Raw genomic sequence first — 15,029 nt, 5'->3', positions numbered from 1 at the left:
CTCGCCTCTCCAATGCTCTTTTCAGTGTGGGACCACAATTTCGGGTGCTCAAAAGCAAGGAAATATACAAATACATCTATATATAATATATGTATAAATATCTATTAAGTTGTTTCGTTTCTGTTGGTTTTGGTTGCTGATGCACAAAATGTGTGTGTATGTGGTTGTTTATGCCATTTGTGTTTTGACAATGTGTTTGCCTTCTGACTGTTTTTGCTTCTTCTGTTTTGTTTTTTATCCACATTACAATACATTTAGTAAATAAATGGGAACATGATAAATGATGATTAATATTCTGCGGCTTAAATTCAATTTCGTTTACAATTATTTGCCATTACAATGATTTGTTTTGCTCAAGTTTTTGCCCATCTTGTTTTTGTTGGCAGAATTCTCCTTTGGTTTGGTTTCCTCTTTGGTTTATCCTTTGCTTAGCGCGGCTTTTGCTGCTGTAAATCGGGTGTAGTGGTGGTTTGTGTTGACTGTACTTGAATGTTATGTATGTGTGTCAGTGTGTTTGCTGTTCTGTTCTGTCCTGTTCGGTGTCCTCTTGTTTTATTTTTCTTTTATAATTTTTGTATGGTTCTTTCCATTTGCTGCTGCATGCTGCTGCCTGCCTGCCAACGATTCATTTTCTCTGCTGGATTTCAGGGGGAAAATTATAGCTAAAGAGAGGGTATACAACGGGGGAGCGCTGTGTGTGCGAGGGAGGACTGTGTGCAAAAAAATAAAAAGAATGCCAATTTTTCCATTTAAGTTCAACATTATTTTTAATCGTGATTTGAGTTTGTTGCAATAATTTTCGTGTCTTTAAAACAAAAAAGAAACAGAAAACAAATAAAAATATTTGTGTTTGAGTTTTGTTACATCATATCATATCGATCAATAAAACAATTCTCAAATACATATAAATAGGGAAAAATGCACGTGTATATATATATATCGATTTGGTGGTTGTTGTTGCCAGATGGGGAAATTATCTAATAAATTGATGATTTTAGCGGCGTTGGTCCTACTACGATCTGCGATCCGCGATCTATATCTATATGTATATATATAATCGGATCTATCTAGCGGTGTATTTTGGGTGTGTGTAAACACATTTTGTTTTGTCCAAAATTTTGGAGGCGTGTGTCCTTGTGTCTGTGATTAGTGTCTGATCAATCAATGATTGAAATACCCAAAGCAACAAAATTTGGGTATTTCGTTCATTAGCACCATGCCACACGGACGAACATTCTGTTGTTGTTGCTCTTGTTTTTCCTGCTGCTGAGGTTGGTGATGCTGCGACTGCGCATGTGTGTGTGCGTATATGGAACTATAATCGTTCGACGAGGATCTAGGCACCATCTACCGATGGAAGTTCGATATCGATATCGACATCCAGATCCTCGTCATCATCGTTGTCGTCATCATCCTGAACAGGTGCAACAGGAGCTGGAACCACAGCCGCAGGTACCTCCACCACGTGCCCCGGCTGCTGTTGTAGTGTTTGTTTTAGTGTTTGTTGTTGGTGCTGTTGCATTGTTGGTTGTTGTTGTTGGAGTAGCTCCTCCTCCTGCTGCTGTTGAAGCTGTTGCAGCTCCTCCACTTCGGCGCGACGACAACTGCTGCAACTGGTGGCATCACTGTCCTCGACAATGGTACCATCGTCTGTGTCTTCCTCTTCCTCCTCCTCCTCTTCCTCAACCTCCTCCTCGTTGTCGTTGCCCACTGCTTCGTTCACATCGACATCAACATCGACATCGACGTCCACATCCACATCGACTTCGACATCTTCCTCATCCTCGTATTCCATACCCTCAATGTATTCCTGATCAAAGTCCAGGTCCAGATCTAGTTCCATATCCGTCTCCAGTTGTTGATCCGTGTGATGGTGCGGCTGTTTTTGTGATTGTTGCTGTTGTGTGTCTTGATCATCCGCCTGCTGTTGGTGCATCATTTCCACATCCTTTGGATGTTCCTGTTCTTGCTGCTCTTGTTTCACCTTTTTCTGTTGTGGATCCACATCTGGTTGGGGATGCTGCTCTTGTTGTTGTTGCTGTTTCTGTGGGTTGTTGTGTTGTTGTTGTTCATCTTCCACTGATGGATGCTGCTGTTGCTGGTGTTGATGTTGTGTATGCTGTGTATTGGTATGTTGTTGGTGTTGCAACAGCTGCTGCTCGGCCATCAGCCTCCTGACCACCACCGCATCCGACTCGACAATACTTTAACCGCTCTTAAACAGTAGTATGGCCACCTGGCCCAAGTAGAAGTAGATGAAATGGCGCGTCTCGTGTGTCACATACGATCCAAAGTTGCGGCCCACAATGCAATGCCATGTTGGATTGTATTTCTTGTCGAACTCCTTCTTGATATAGGCGGCAATGTCCTGAAAAACAAAATAAAAACAGAGAAACAAAGAGATTCAGTTAAGAGCCGATTAAGGTTTAGCTATTATAATTCCGCCCTTTAACAATCCCTCCGTTTACAGAGCAATATTTTTGCAATAAAATTTCAATGTTTATTCCATTTAAAGTTCAACAAATCTTTTAAAGGTAATTTGTTACGCTTTATGATTGAAAAATCAGTTACCCACGAAAACTGTCAACAAAATATATCCCCAAACAAGAACCGAAATCAAAACGAAAACGAAAACGAAAAACCGACAGTAGCAATTGACTGCTAAATGTTTTAGAATTAGCAGCAGCGGGGAAAAAGCGGTGGCTGGCAGCAATCTAGCGGCAAACTCAATAAAATTCTCTGCGCCGCACTCACACACACACTCCCTTTCCCCGTCAAACCACATTTGTGCCACACACACACGCATACAAACTCCCCACAACATGCCAAAATTCTGACTCTGCCAACTACCGTTCCAAGCGACAGTCTTCATCGTGGTCGTCGTCTGTCACTAGGACAACCCTCGACCCCCGAAAATGTGACCCAAAAACAGCCGAAAATTCTGGGTCTTGGCCCCACAGGAGAATATAAGAAGGAGGTACCAAAAGGAAAACGTGTATAGTGTGGGCTGTGGGATGGGCAAAAGTTCTTGTTTACTAATGAGTTACGTTATGGATTGTTGCGTTTTTGTTTGTGGGTCAAAGAATTAAGCAATTAGAGCAACAGTTTCAGCGAGAGAAGGAGATATAGAGAGGCTGCAACACCAAGCGGAGGCGTAGGAGCGAAATAAGGAAATCAGAGAGAAAAGCAAGGGTTAGGGGAAAGCAGGAGGAGGAGCCATGCGGCGGCATGCTGCGGAGTAGGATGGAAATTACTGCAGGCTGCAGCAGAACGGAAAGTCTGAACATCGCATGGATGGCCTGCGTCTGCAGCATTCTGCGTTGAGTGTTCATATTTCGTGGTTCACTATTTTCAAATATCCCATTTTTTTGTTTTGTCTTTTGAAAATGTCAAAGGTCATTGCCAGAGTTGCAATTGCGGGCGGCGTAAAAATCCAGGGTTACGCAAAGCACACAGACACATTCATCCTCCCACACACACACACAACTCACATAGATTCATATGTGGGAGGCAGAATGGAGAGGGAGCCACACTGGCGTCCACATAAATATAGCACCCCGTGGAGGGGGAAGATAGTGCATGGAATACGACAAGGCGTAGATGAGGGAAATGAAACGATAGAAGATTGAGAACTGTTGCAAACTTATAGGAAAAACCAGAAATATAAAAGGATAAAAGTTGCTTCCCCATTGTCACTATAAATGTTTCCCCAACCTAAAGCCAACCAACTCAACCTATCTATCAATAAACTCCAGATGGCATATTGAAAAACTTTTCATAAAACAGAATAAATTCGGGAAAGGGAAAATGGGCGGAAAAGCACAATTAAATGGAACCAGAACGATGAAAGAATGGGTGGAAAACGAGTGAAGAATGCAGCGAAAAAGGGAAGTTACATTGATAAAGAGCGTAGAAAATAAAAAAAGAAAAGGAAGGGTAAGGACGATGTGTTTCTAACTCTACTAACTCCCTCGCTCCGAAACACAACTAGCCTTAAACCTGACGAAGAAAATCCAAAGCTAAAACTTTCCTCTCTTTCAGAGTTTTTGGGTGGCACTGCCGAGGATTGTTGATTGTGTGGCAGAAGTAGGGGATTTGATTGGGTCACCATTTAGGGCAGTGAAGGGTGTGTGCGTGCAGTCATAAACTTAACCTCGTAACCTACAAAAACAAACAAAATCCAGCAAAAACAAAAAATAACTTTACAAAAATGTCCACAAATTTTGATTGTGTTGAGTGCGGTGGAGGGTACAGTGATAACTCTACATTAGCTCCATGCCCTTTCTTTTAATCTTCCAATCTATTCTCCTCTATTCTTATATAGTTTCTTCTCTGGTCTCAGTGATGACACTGCGATCGCGTATTAAGTCATTCCATTCATTTCAGTGTCCTTTTGTGTTTCTTGTTTGTTTTTGTAAGCCGTGCGTGTGCCTCCGCCGCATGTCGTGTCAGACGACAATATAAAGTTGATTGTTTTATATTCAATTTTGGTTTGAGGCACACATCGCCCCCACCCACTCACAAGCGGCAACTCCAGACCACATCAGACCATCCATCCCCTCCCATCCCATCCTATCCCATATTCCTATCATCCCCTAGCAATGCCATGGAATTGTTGTTTTGGCAACTCAAAATTGTGACACACAACCCAACAAACAGCAAATGGAAGCAGGAAAGTGCAGTGGGGGCCAAGGCAACACACATTCGCGAAGAAGTTTCATTTCGTGAATAATAATGAACCTTTTGCCATTTTGGACATGTGTTTTCTGGCAGGGGACATATTGATATTTCAACTTAGACATTTTCTATGGCCCTTTTTCTTAGATATATTTCAATCAGGGGCAAATAATATTGAAAGAAAGCGATGATGAGAGATGAGACCTACGATTATTCCCCGTTTATGAACGATTTATCTACGTGTGTACTGTGTTCTGTTGAGTGCACATCATTGAAGGAAACAACATTTCTCATAAGCGTAAGGACAGCGAAAGAAAATATGTATTATATACAAAAGAATTTCTTTAGTGTGGAATCGTTGAACGGTGCATTAACCCCCAACTCCCCTCAATACCGACCAATCAAAACGTGAAATGTGTGTCAATCAATGTGCATATGTATCTGTTGTTTTGCCTGTGTATCTGATGGATACTTCTCCAATATTTACATGCGAATATCCCATTTTCTGTCCGCATATTGATTAAACATTTTTGGCCACGTAAAAAACAATCGGGGGCAAAACTACGTTTTTTGGGGGGGAAAAATATACTGTAATAAAATGTTTGGCCATTTGTTTGCATTCGCAGCAACGGCTACGGCCGTGACTGCGGCAGCTCCTGCGGCTTTTTGTGCGGCACATAAAAACTAATGAAAGGATAACATCACACAACAAGCAGGAAGATATAGATGGATGGATGGTTAGAAAAAGAGATGGAGAGCAATAGGGTGTTTAAACTGAGGGTAGGCAAAAAGGGGACACACAAAAACCTAATTAAATTTATTTTTAAAACTTGACGCAGAATAATGGAAATTCAAGATTTTTTGCTGCTGCTGCTGTTGCTGTTGGCCCTCCTGTTGGCTTATTTTAGGGCTTTGCCTTTAAATCGCTGCCGCAGTCAAGGCGCTCACACACACACACACACACACACACACACACACACACTCAAATAGAGACAGAGACATACACAGATACACACTAGAGCATAATGCCGATGGATACGATATTTAAGCTGCTCGAAAGGTTGCCGCCGCAGCCACAGCCGCTGTTGCCCCTAAAAATATAAAATACACCAAGCAGCAAGGCAACAAAAAAAAAGCATCGGCTAGAAGAAGCTTAACCCTTGTGTGCCGTCGCCCCACTGTGAGGCGGGTAGTATTAGTTGCGTATCTAATGGATACCAAAAAATGTGTGTATTATGGGTGTGGAGGGGCCCCCCGATTTGGCAGGAAGTTTTTAACGTTGCAATCAGCTTCGAAGGAGGATTGCTTGCCGCTCTATGAATAAGTGATTGTGGGGGAGGCAGAGAGGATGGAGGACCCGCCCCCGTTACCAGGTCATACATATGTACGTATGTACATATGTTCGGGATGTTTTTGTAGGCGCATAACAAATTTAATTTAACTAATTTCAAGCAGAGAATAATTTCCACGAATGTTCCCATAAGCGAACGGTACTCAATTAGCTAATGCATGAAATTCCGTCTTAATTTATTGGATTCCACAAAATTCTATTCCATTCTACAAACGAAGGAGTTTCGAGATAGTGGGGATCTCATTTGTTTCAATGAAGATTGTTCCCCCTCTTTCTGTTCATAGTTCCATATTTTTATGTAAATATATAAAATCTACTGAGCCATGTTCTGTATTCTTCCACAGGGTAACAAAAATACTGAGATTTCTGCTGAAAACATGTCTCATGCACTCCATAAAAAGGGTGACAGAAAGCGGAGATTGCGGTGGGGAGGAAGGGAGGTGGGGATGGTGGGAGCGAGCGATTCTCGATTTTTAAATATATTTCCGTTTTCTATTGTCTATCATTTTTTGATTGGGGTTTCCCCTTTTGGGTAACGAATAGAACCAACGAATCCACACCTTCCCCCCCCCCCCCCCCTTCGGGAGACATTTGCCTTTGCTTGCCTTTACGAATTTCCTCTCCATTTATTGTTGTTGGTTTTTGTTTGGTATCATTTGTAACTTTTCATCGAATCAATTAAATTTGTGTTGCGCCACCAACACAAAAATCCATATTTAATTACCGTAAAAAACAAACATAGATACACACGCACAGGCAAAGTACAGACACACTCTGGGAAACGGAGAGACAGAAACACAGCGACAGAATATGGCAAACTTATTATGCAATAAGCAATGAAAGAGCAGCAGGAAGAAAAGCAGGAGAAGAAGTTGGGAACAAGCAGGAGAGGTAGAAAGTGTTGGAAGAGTACAAGGAGAAGGCAGAGCAGAAGGAGTAGGAGCTGGAGAAAGAGTGGTGGAAGGGGCATAGCAGGATGGAGGCAGCGGAAGGAGTTGAGAATGAACGAGTGAGTGAGACGCTTCTTACGCGTCACAGCTTTTATACCCGGCACTCAGTACTACATCTGCACCTTAGAGGTTATTTGTCAAATTTTACATTTTTTCTTCATCTGTCGTCTACATACATCAACAACACTACTCACACCAACACGCTCCTTTAGCTCGACACCCTCCCCTAGAGCCACACACTGCAGAGTCAGGGCAGAGACGCGGCAGAGGCAGCGACTCGGCACTGCGCGAAGCAGAGTGTCAATGAGAGAATGTACAAAAAACAAATATAAGCTGCGGGACTGGGTGGGTTTAGCCACTGGAAATTAATTTCTTCATTGTGGCTATAATGATGATCCAATCGGATCCCAATTTGGTGATCTGATATATATCGTCATTTCCTACGGAATGGCTTTTTAGTTTTCTTTCCTCAAAACTGTAGGTTTGGGAGGTTTTCGACCTTTTGCGGGGGCGGGGCTAATTTCTGAAATACACTGGTTTCAGTGTGAGCATGGGGGTCGGAAACGTTTCCTTCTGTGCGTTACATACAACCGTTATGCGCACAAATACAATATACCCTATTTACTCTTCAAGTACCGGGTATAAAAATAAGTATAGAATGAATCAAAGAGTAGCAAAAGCTACAGGAAGCACATACATAGGTGGAGAGAGACATCGAGAAAGAGAGAGAGAGTGGCAGGACAGAGCAGGAAGAGAGGGAGCTGCTAAAGGAGTGTCAAACCCCCCACAGAGGCAGGAGCCAGAACCAACCGAGAAGACCAAAGCTAGTGCGATAGAAAAGGACGGCAATAAAAGGCAATCAATCGTGTGATTGTGTATGTGTATGTATGGCATATATTTTATTTATAGCAACAAGAGGTAGGCGCAAAATAAGGGGGAGGGAGCTCTGTGCAAAACAACTGCCCACGCAGGTGCACCAAGTATCAGCCACTCACAAGTGTGTAGGGTGTGGTGGTCGTGGTGGTGGTGGTGGTGGTGGTGGTGGTGGTGGTGGTGTTGGTGTTGGTAGTGGGAGCGGAGAGAGTACGCACGAATTACTATGCTTTTACTGCTCAATTAGCTGTTCAATCTACTGCTCACTCTCTCCCTGCATTTTACTTCTCTTATACTGCCCAGCCTGCCTCCCTTTTAACCATCATTACCAATCATTTCCACCAAGCCCGTCCCCACACAATTGGCTGGTATGACCACTAGCCCCCCCCCCCCCCCCCCCCCCCCCCCCACCCCATTTCACTTCCGCTGTGATTTCAAGTTTACTTTGCGTTTCGCCTTTCAAGGACTTTTCCTCCACCTCCTCCTCCAGCACTGTCGCTCTCCTGCTGTGTGTACCTTTGGTCGGTTGTCTCTGTCTTCTGTCATTGGCATTGACAAAAGCAACGTTAGTTGATGGCCATTTCCCCCTGGTCCTGCTCCCGCTTCTGATGCTCTTGCGCCCTCTGCTTCTCCTCTCCTCTGTTCTTGCACGCTCTCACTGACCCACACGTAAACACACAAACACTTTGACCAGAGCACGTCTTGATTTGTTTGTGTGTGTGCCTGTGTTTGTCCCCCTCGCACTCACGTAGTACCTCTATTGATTATTCAATTTCTTCGACTCCTCTCGTCTCCTCTTGTTTACATTGTTTGCAGATTGTGTTGCTTTTGCTGGATGTTGTTGTTTTTTTTTTATTTTTATTCAAAGACTAAATCAAGAGCTTATTAGTCTTGTACTTCTCGCCCTCGCCCTCGTCCCCTCCCTCTCTTTCTCCCTTGTTTGTTGTTCCTTCCTTTTTTTCCTCCGTCCGAGAATTGGGCAACCGTTAACGATGGTCAGTACTTCCCACCACCTTCACCTACCCCACGACAAACAACCGTGTCTCATGCATGCACATGGGTCATCATAATCTCCCCACTATTTAAAAAGGCCCATGGAATTCATCTCTACTTCAAGTAGTTTTCTGCTCTTTCAATGAGTCATGGGAATTTTATATTTGCGCTAACATAGGTCAACGGAATTATTATTTTCTTTAAGGGGTGGGGTCTTGGGAATTTACGACAATTTAGAGCTTATAATTTTTCATTTAGATAATTGTCGCAATTTTTGATATTTTTAGGACTTTTCAAATGGGGCTTTGGAATATAGTCCTTTTGGTTCTACACTTATAGCTTTTTCGGATCGAAGCTAGTTTCTGTTACTAGAAATTAAGAATTCCCCTTAACTTTCCATTTCTGAACATCGAAAATCCCTGCCCTTGTGAACAAACCTCTTTCTTTTCATCTTCATTTAAAATCGCTTCCTTTTTAGCTTCATTAAAATTGAATTTTAATGAATGGATGACCATCTGGAGATTTAAGGGAATTTACTTTTGATATTCATACTTTTCCACCAGGCCCCCGCTCGCACAGCGAGACAATCCTTAATGTTGCCATCAGAAAATCCCTCAATGAAAACACGCACAGAATGAAAAGCACTCGTTAGGGCTTTTGTGGAACAAGTCGCCGAACAAAAGTAAATCCTAGATAATTGGCGCCTGCCCTGCACTTGCAACCAAAGCTTGCCACAGGGCAGCAGCAGCCGCAGCGGCACAACAAATCCTCGCTAATACCCCCGCTATGCTACGCTTGTAACACAGCCCACCTGTTGGTCTTCTTCTTAATGCCCCAAACCACTCACCTTCTCAATGTTGTACTTCTCCAAGGCCTGTGTCGCACAGTCGACAGCATCCTGCTGCATCTCCTCGCTCATGTCGGCATTTTTGATGACAGCCTTTCGGTCAGACATTTTGTTGCTTGTTTCTTTTACGCTGTACTTGTGATTGCTATTTAGTTGCTGTTTATCTGCTGCTGCTGTATCCGTCGGTAACTGCAACGATAGAGAGATTTGATAAGCACCACTGTGGGAGAGAGAGAAGAAAGGAGAGAAAAATAATTAACATCTTGTAAACAAAGTATGCAATGTACTTTTACATACATTTAAGAAGGGGAATATAATGAAAACTGTGGCTTATAATCGTGTTAGGAGCTGCACAAACACCCAAACAGAGACACATCCCACACACTGCGCCACGCAGGCGCATTGCACTATGGGGAATTTCACCACTTTTTCTGGACAAAACCCATTTTTCATAAAGTTACTGAAATAACCGCGATGCATCCGAAAAACATTGATCAATTAAACAGTTACCACTGTTAAGATAGCAGTTTTTCAACAGAGCTGTTAGCGTGCGATATGCAAGCTCTGTTAATAAGAAAATTATTTTCAACAACTTTAAAGTAGTATGAAATTAAAAATTCAATAATTTAATTGCAATTTTTTATAAGCAGCCTCATCAGAGAGGTTTTAATTATGTTTTCTGAATTTATCCTGATTAAATGATTCTTGTATTTTGCGTAACCTTTAGTCGCTTAAGTACTCATTTTAAACTAAAATGTTTCAGAGTTATTTGCAATTTTGAACTCAGTGAAGAAGAAGATTGCAAAAGAGGATGTAAATTTCCAGTTCATTTAAGAGGTAATACCTGTATCTAAGATAACAGTCAGAAATTTTCTCAACTAATATGAACTAGTATCAAAAAACGAAATACAAAATATTGTTTCGTTTGGAAGTTATTAATTTCTGCCGCAAAAAGTGTTTAAATTCTCCATAGTGGATTGGAGAAAAGCTGCTGCTGCATACTTTTGTAGTGTGACAGTGGGAGCGCATCAGCCTTCCATCAGCCCAGGCCTCAAAACTTAATTATAGAACAAGCAACAGAGCCAGGCGTACATACGTACAAGGAGTATTACAAATCAAATATCATAGCTAGATGAACGTCACACACACACACCCACAGCGCACCCACACGTACACCGTACCCACACATGCAGCCAATTAGCTTGCAAGACTGCAACGAAAGAGAGGAAATGAGAGACAGGAGAGAGTCGCCAAAGCGCAAGAGCGAGCATTCAGCATCCCAGCATTAGCAGCAGCAACAGCAGGAGCAACATTGCATGGCCTTGAAGTCAGCTCGCTGGCCATCTTCCTCTAACGCACGCAGCAAGTTGAGTGTGGCCATAACCGTTAACCAAGGACGCGCAAGCAAGCAGCCAAGGGAGAAGCGCACAACTAATTCAAATTCAAGGCTCAATCCACGGACTCGCATTCCCCACCCCCATCCCACTGGACCGTGATGCTCTTTTTTGGCGTAGCATACATTTGCGCGCGCCTATGGCATTGCTTAGCCATAGCAATAGCAAATAGCAATAAATGCTCTTTAGAGATATTGAAAAGCGAGGGGGCGTTGGGGATGAGATTGAAGTGCTCTTTACTCTTTAGCGGTGAGCCCCTTTCACAGTGGGAGGGGGTTAGCAATGCCAATCTGTTAGTATTTACGAAGAGAAATCACTAGACCAAGCAACAATTTTATCAATCAATTGGGTGTGGGCACACTGAATGCATGCCACACTGAGACACGAACACGCATACCTATGTACATACATTCTCATTCAAACGGAGACGCACTCACACATATTGTATGAGTGTTTGCATGAGTGACAGACAGGTGCCGGTATAGCGGGAGAGAGAGAGAGAGTCATCCATGGTTCTTCTTCAGTTCTCCAGAAAACTCATTTAGATATTGCACTGACTTTTAGACAAGCGGAGATCGACTGATGCATCTTGCTCTTTCTCTTGCTCCCTATTCGTCTCACACACACAGGGTAGTCGGACAAAAGGGTCGGAAAATATCATAATTATGTTTCCAGACAAAAATCGAAGCGCGAAATGAGCGCGTTCATATGCACATATGTATGTATGCATGTGTTTATGTGTGTGAGGGTAATGAAATTACAAATGACAGGTGGACCGTGCTCTCCCCCTTCTGAAAGTGCACACACAGAATTATAGAGAGGCTGCACCGTCCGGTAATATAATTTACCGCTATTGTCTGCGTCTCTGTTTTTGTGTGAGTGTGTGTCTGCTGCTGCCTGTCATTATGGGCCACAGAGCCATCTGCAATTCGATGCCAATTCTGGTGGAAAGCGGTAAAACTCGCAAATATCTAATGTCCTTTGTCTGTATATCATTTACTACACGCCCCCTACCAATGCCCCGCCAATATGTCTGGTCGGATATTACTATCATGGACTCCCTTTTAACCCTTTTCCGTTACCTGATGAACAGCATCCACAGCGATCCCTGTTGGCTAATTAGAGGTAGAGTTTAAATTTCCTTTTACCGCAAAAAAGGGTCCTTTAAGCTTGATATCTAATCAAGTAGAAACACACACAAAATTAAAAAATTGGAAAAACAAGTCGTAGCACTAATGGAAACGTTATACTGAATGTTAAGTAAGACGGAATGATATCTTGATCAGCTTCTGTTTACAATATCACAAATCAGAGCTCCTCCACATTTCGAAATCAAATGTCGCTAGTGTTGAATTATCTATCAAATCTCTGCTCTTTATAATGACTAATTGCATTCCCCAAACCCATACCTCCCACCTTCTAGCAGCAATTATCCAAATATCAATCTTGTGGCAAAAAATTTGTGTGGACTGGGGACTGGAAAGTTCCAAACAAGAAAACACAAAACGGAAATCACAGACGACCATAATTGCTGCGCTGCGCCGACTTCTATGAATAAATTAGCCAGACAACAGATCGGATTAGGCGAAATATTCAAAAGAATTGTACAAGTCGCTGGAGAGAGCTGGAGGCGATATGGTATACCTTTTTACGAAATGCCCGCGCTGACGTCACTGAAGCGAAACTGGATTTTGTACGCCTCTTCTCCAAATATTATATCATTTATGAATATTTCATGTTTCAATCTACACTAAAAAAAAAACAACAAAAATAAACCAACCCAAAACCAAAAATTTGCACAGTGCGTGGGCAGCGACGCTGACTGCGACAGTGACGCTGACTGCAGTGTGCCCAAATGTCTTTTATATCTTTCCCACAGCGGCTGGTGCTGCTGCTACGTCAGGAGCTCTTGTGTCTTTGTGTGTGTGTCCGTGCAAAAGCCGCACCGCATCGTACTATGGGAATTTGGCGTGCGTTTTTGGTCGAACGACGGCCAAAACGGGGTACACAATGCAGTGTTCCCAATAATTATACACGTATATACATTGCACAATCCCCCCACCTCCTGCACCAACAACACCCGAGAACATTCTCACACTCTCCCACATACACTTTTCGGCAGAAAATTGCACTTACCTGAATTGAAATTTGCAATTTATTGCAATTGCGCGCGCGATCTTTTTGGCTAACAATGATTACAGCAGAACGTTTAGAATTGGCTTCCCTTCCAGCCGTGTTGTATTATTTTATCACATATATCAAACAGCCACCGAAAAACCTACTTTGTAAAATGCTATTGAACAAAATGTACAAACTTTGACAGAAAAAACAAAAAATGTTTGGTTGCCCTAATGCATATTCGTGTATGTGTGTGTGTGCGTGTGTTTGTGTGCCGAGATGGTTCTGTACATGAGTGAGGCTCCTTTTTCCAGCAATTTTGCACGCAATAAGAATTTAGCACGCCGCATTTTGACACTTCAGAACGAACAAGAAAAAAATACATACAGATGTAAATTCAACACAAAAAAAAAATAGCACCGACCGATTAACAGAACAACTGATTTACTTCCTGGATTGTGATTTGCCGCAAAAAAAATGCTATATATGTTTGTATGAGGTGTTGTGTTTACCGCTTAGCGCACTCGTCGTGTTCGCCTTGTTTTTTTTTTTTAACACACTGCCCTAACTGAGCTCTTTGAGTGTTCGAATATTATTATTGTTGAATTGATGTGCTCCGAGCTTGTGAAGCCGCACGCATAACGCAATGATATAGGGTGGTCTCGTCGGCAAAGTTTGTTCCCTAAAAATGCTGTCAATATGTGCGAATGAGAGGGCGTTTTTACGTTTGTGAGTGAAGACGCACGCAAAACGGAACATTTCACTATATTGGTATTGGTACGATTCACTGCAATACGCGTGTACGTGAGCGGCAGCGCCTTGTCCTATACCCTTTAGGTAGGTCCGTGCCGAGCCCTGCTTTAAAGGCATTGGGTTTAAAATTGCCCATTGCAAGAAAAGGAGTTGAAGTTGTTATATATATTTCGAACACTAGGGGTGCGAAAACGAAGCGATTAGGCAGCCGACGAGACCACCTTATATAATTTCTTCATGGTCGCACGAGCTCCGAAAATTCCGATAAAGTTGTCGGGCTGGCCTGCTATTGGTCAGAACTGGGCTGCGTCTGGCAGACGACATCTGGCAGGCCGCGTCTGGCAACAGTGATGCCAGTGTTTTAGTGGTCGGTTCTGGTAAATATTAATTTGGTTTGTGCCAGGAGGACATGAAAAGATATGATCATTGACAGGACACCAATTGGCAGCTTAAATCATAGTTTTACTATTGAAAATTAGTAAATGTATACAAGGTATCGGCAATCGATTTCGGTTTTCAGAGAGGTGCGCATCACTGGTTTGCCGGCACAAGTGCAGGGTTGCATGCCGGCAGGCTGTAATGTCCGTTATGCCAACATTTTATTTGAATCGTAGAAATAAATAGTTTAGTAAATTATTTAACGTTACTGTGAGGACTAAGAAGTATGTCAGAAGCATGTTCGTTTTAATTTTTATTAAATATTGATAAGTTAGCAGATATCGATTTTTGAGCACAATTATTTTTGAAGCGGAATTAAAGGAGTTTTTAAGAAATGTCGCGATGTTATCGAATGCGAAAATAACTATTGCCGCTTGCCAATCTTACCTGTCCGAAGTAGGGTCACATTATTTGGCGCAAAACTTGAATGTGACAATATTCGAAAATACGGTCATACTGCGTCTGTGGGTAATTTAAAAATAAATGGAATCAATAAATGGTGGGAAAGACGAACCAATTTCATGATAATTCATTAAAAATAGCAACGCGGGATTTTCTATTGCAGCAATGTGTTTTTATTCCACACCCTCTTACGTTGAATTCCATCCCAACTTATATTACATTTATACATGGGA

At 42.4% G+C, this 15,029-nt stretch overlaps 2 protein-coding genes across 3 annotated transcripts; both read right to left on the bottom strand.

Moving 5' to 3' along the window:
• Nucleotides 1-746: 746 nt before the first annotated feature.
• Nucleotides 747-12,502, bottom strand: LOC117590795 (probable serine/threonine-protein kinase fhkB). 2 transcript variants are annotated; one of them, XM_034283751.1, is made up of 2 exons: nt 12,495-12,502; nt 747-1,974 (listed from the first exon to the last, which is right to left on the bottom strand). In XM_034283751.1, the coding sequence occupies exon 2, from the start codon at nt 1,937-1,939 to the stop codon at nt 1,337-1,339; it is 603 nt and encodes a 200-aa protein (XP_034139642.1). In that variant the 5' UTR covers nt 1,940-1,974; nt 12,495-12,502; the 3' UTR covers nt 747-1,336. The 2 variants fall into 2 exon arrangements, with proteins under 2 accessions (XP_034139642.1, XP_034139641.1); XM_034283750.1 differs by lacking the exon at nt 12,495-12,502 and having other exon boundaries at nt 747-2,199.
• Nucleotides 2,133-13,855, bottom strand: LOC117590797 (dynein light chain 1, cytoplasmic). The gene is made up of 3 exons (XM_034283752.1): nt 13,716-13,855; nt 9,692-9,880; nt 2,133-2,368 (listed from the first exon to the last, which is right to left on the bottom strand). The coding sequence occupies exons 2-3, from the start codon at nt 9,797-9,799 to the stop codon at nt 2,207-2,209; spliced, it is 270 nt and encodes an 89-aa protein (XP_034139643.1). The 5' UTR covers nt 9,800-9,880; nt 13,716-13,855; the 3' UTR covers nt 2,133-2,206.
• Nucleotides 13,856-15,029: the final 1,174 nt, after the last annotated feature.

Source organism: Drosophila guanche, unplaced genomic scaffold (genome assembly GCF_900245975.1).
Source record: "Drosophila guanche unplaced genomic scaffold, DGUA_6, whole genome shotgun sequence".
NCBI lineage: Eukaryota > Metazoa > Arthropoda > Insecta > Diptera > Drosophilidae > Drosophila > Drosophila guanche.
Note: the sequence above shows the minus strand (reverse complement) of the source record. Positions and strands in the feature narration are given on the sequence as shown.

What these genes read in the sequence shown, in the direction of transcription:
- LOC117590797 (XM_034283752.1), bottom strand. Translation starts at nt 9,799, where the DNA reads ATGTCTGACCGAAAGGCTGTCATCAAAAATGCCGACATGAGCGAGGAG. An exon ending in AGAAGTACAACATTGAGAAG is followed by an intron (nt 2,369 to 9,691) that starts GTGAGTGGTTTG and finishes TTTGTTTTTCAG; the next exon opens with GACATTGCCGCCTATATCAA.
- LOC117590795 (XM_034283750.1), bottom strand. Translation starts at nt 2,167, where the DNA reads ATGGCCGAGCAGCAGCTGTTGCAACACCAACAACATACCAATACACAG.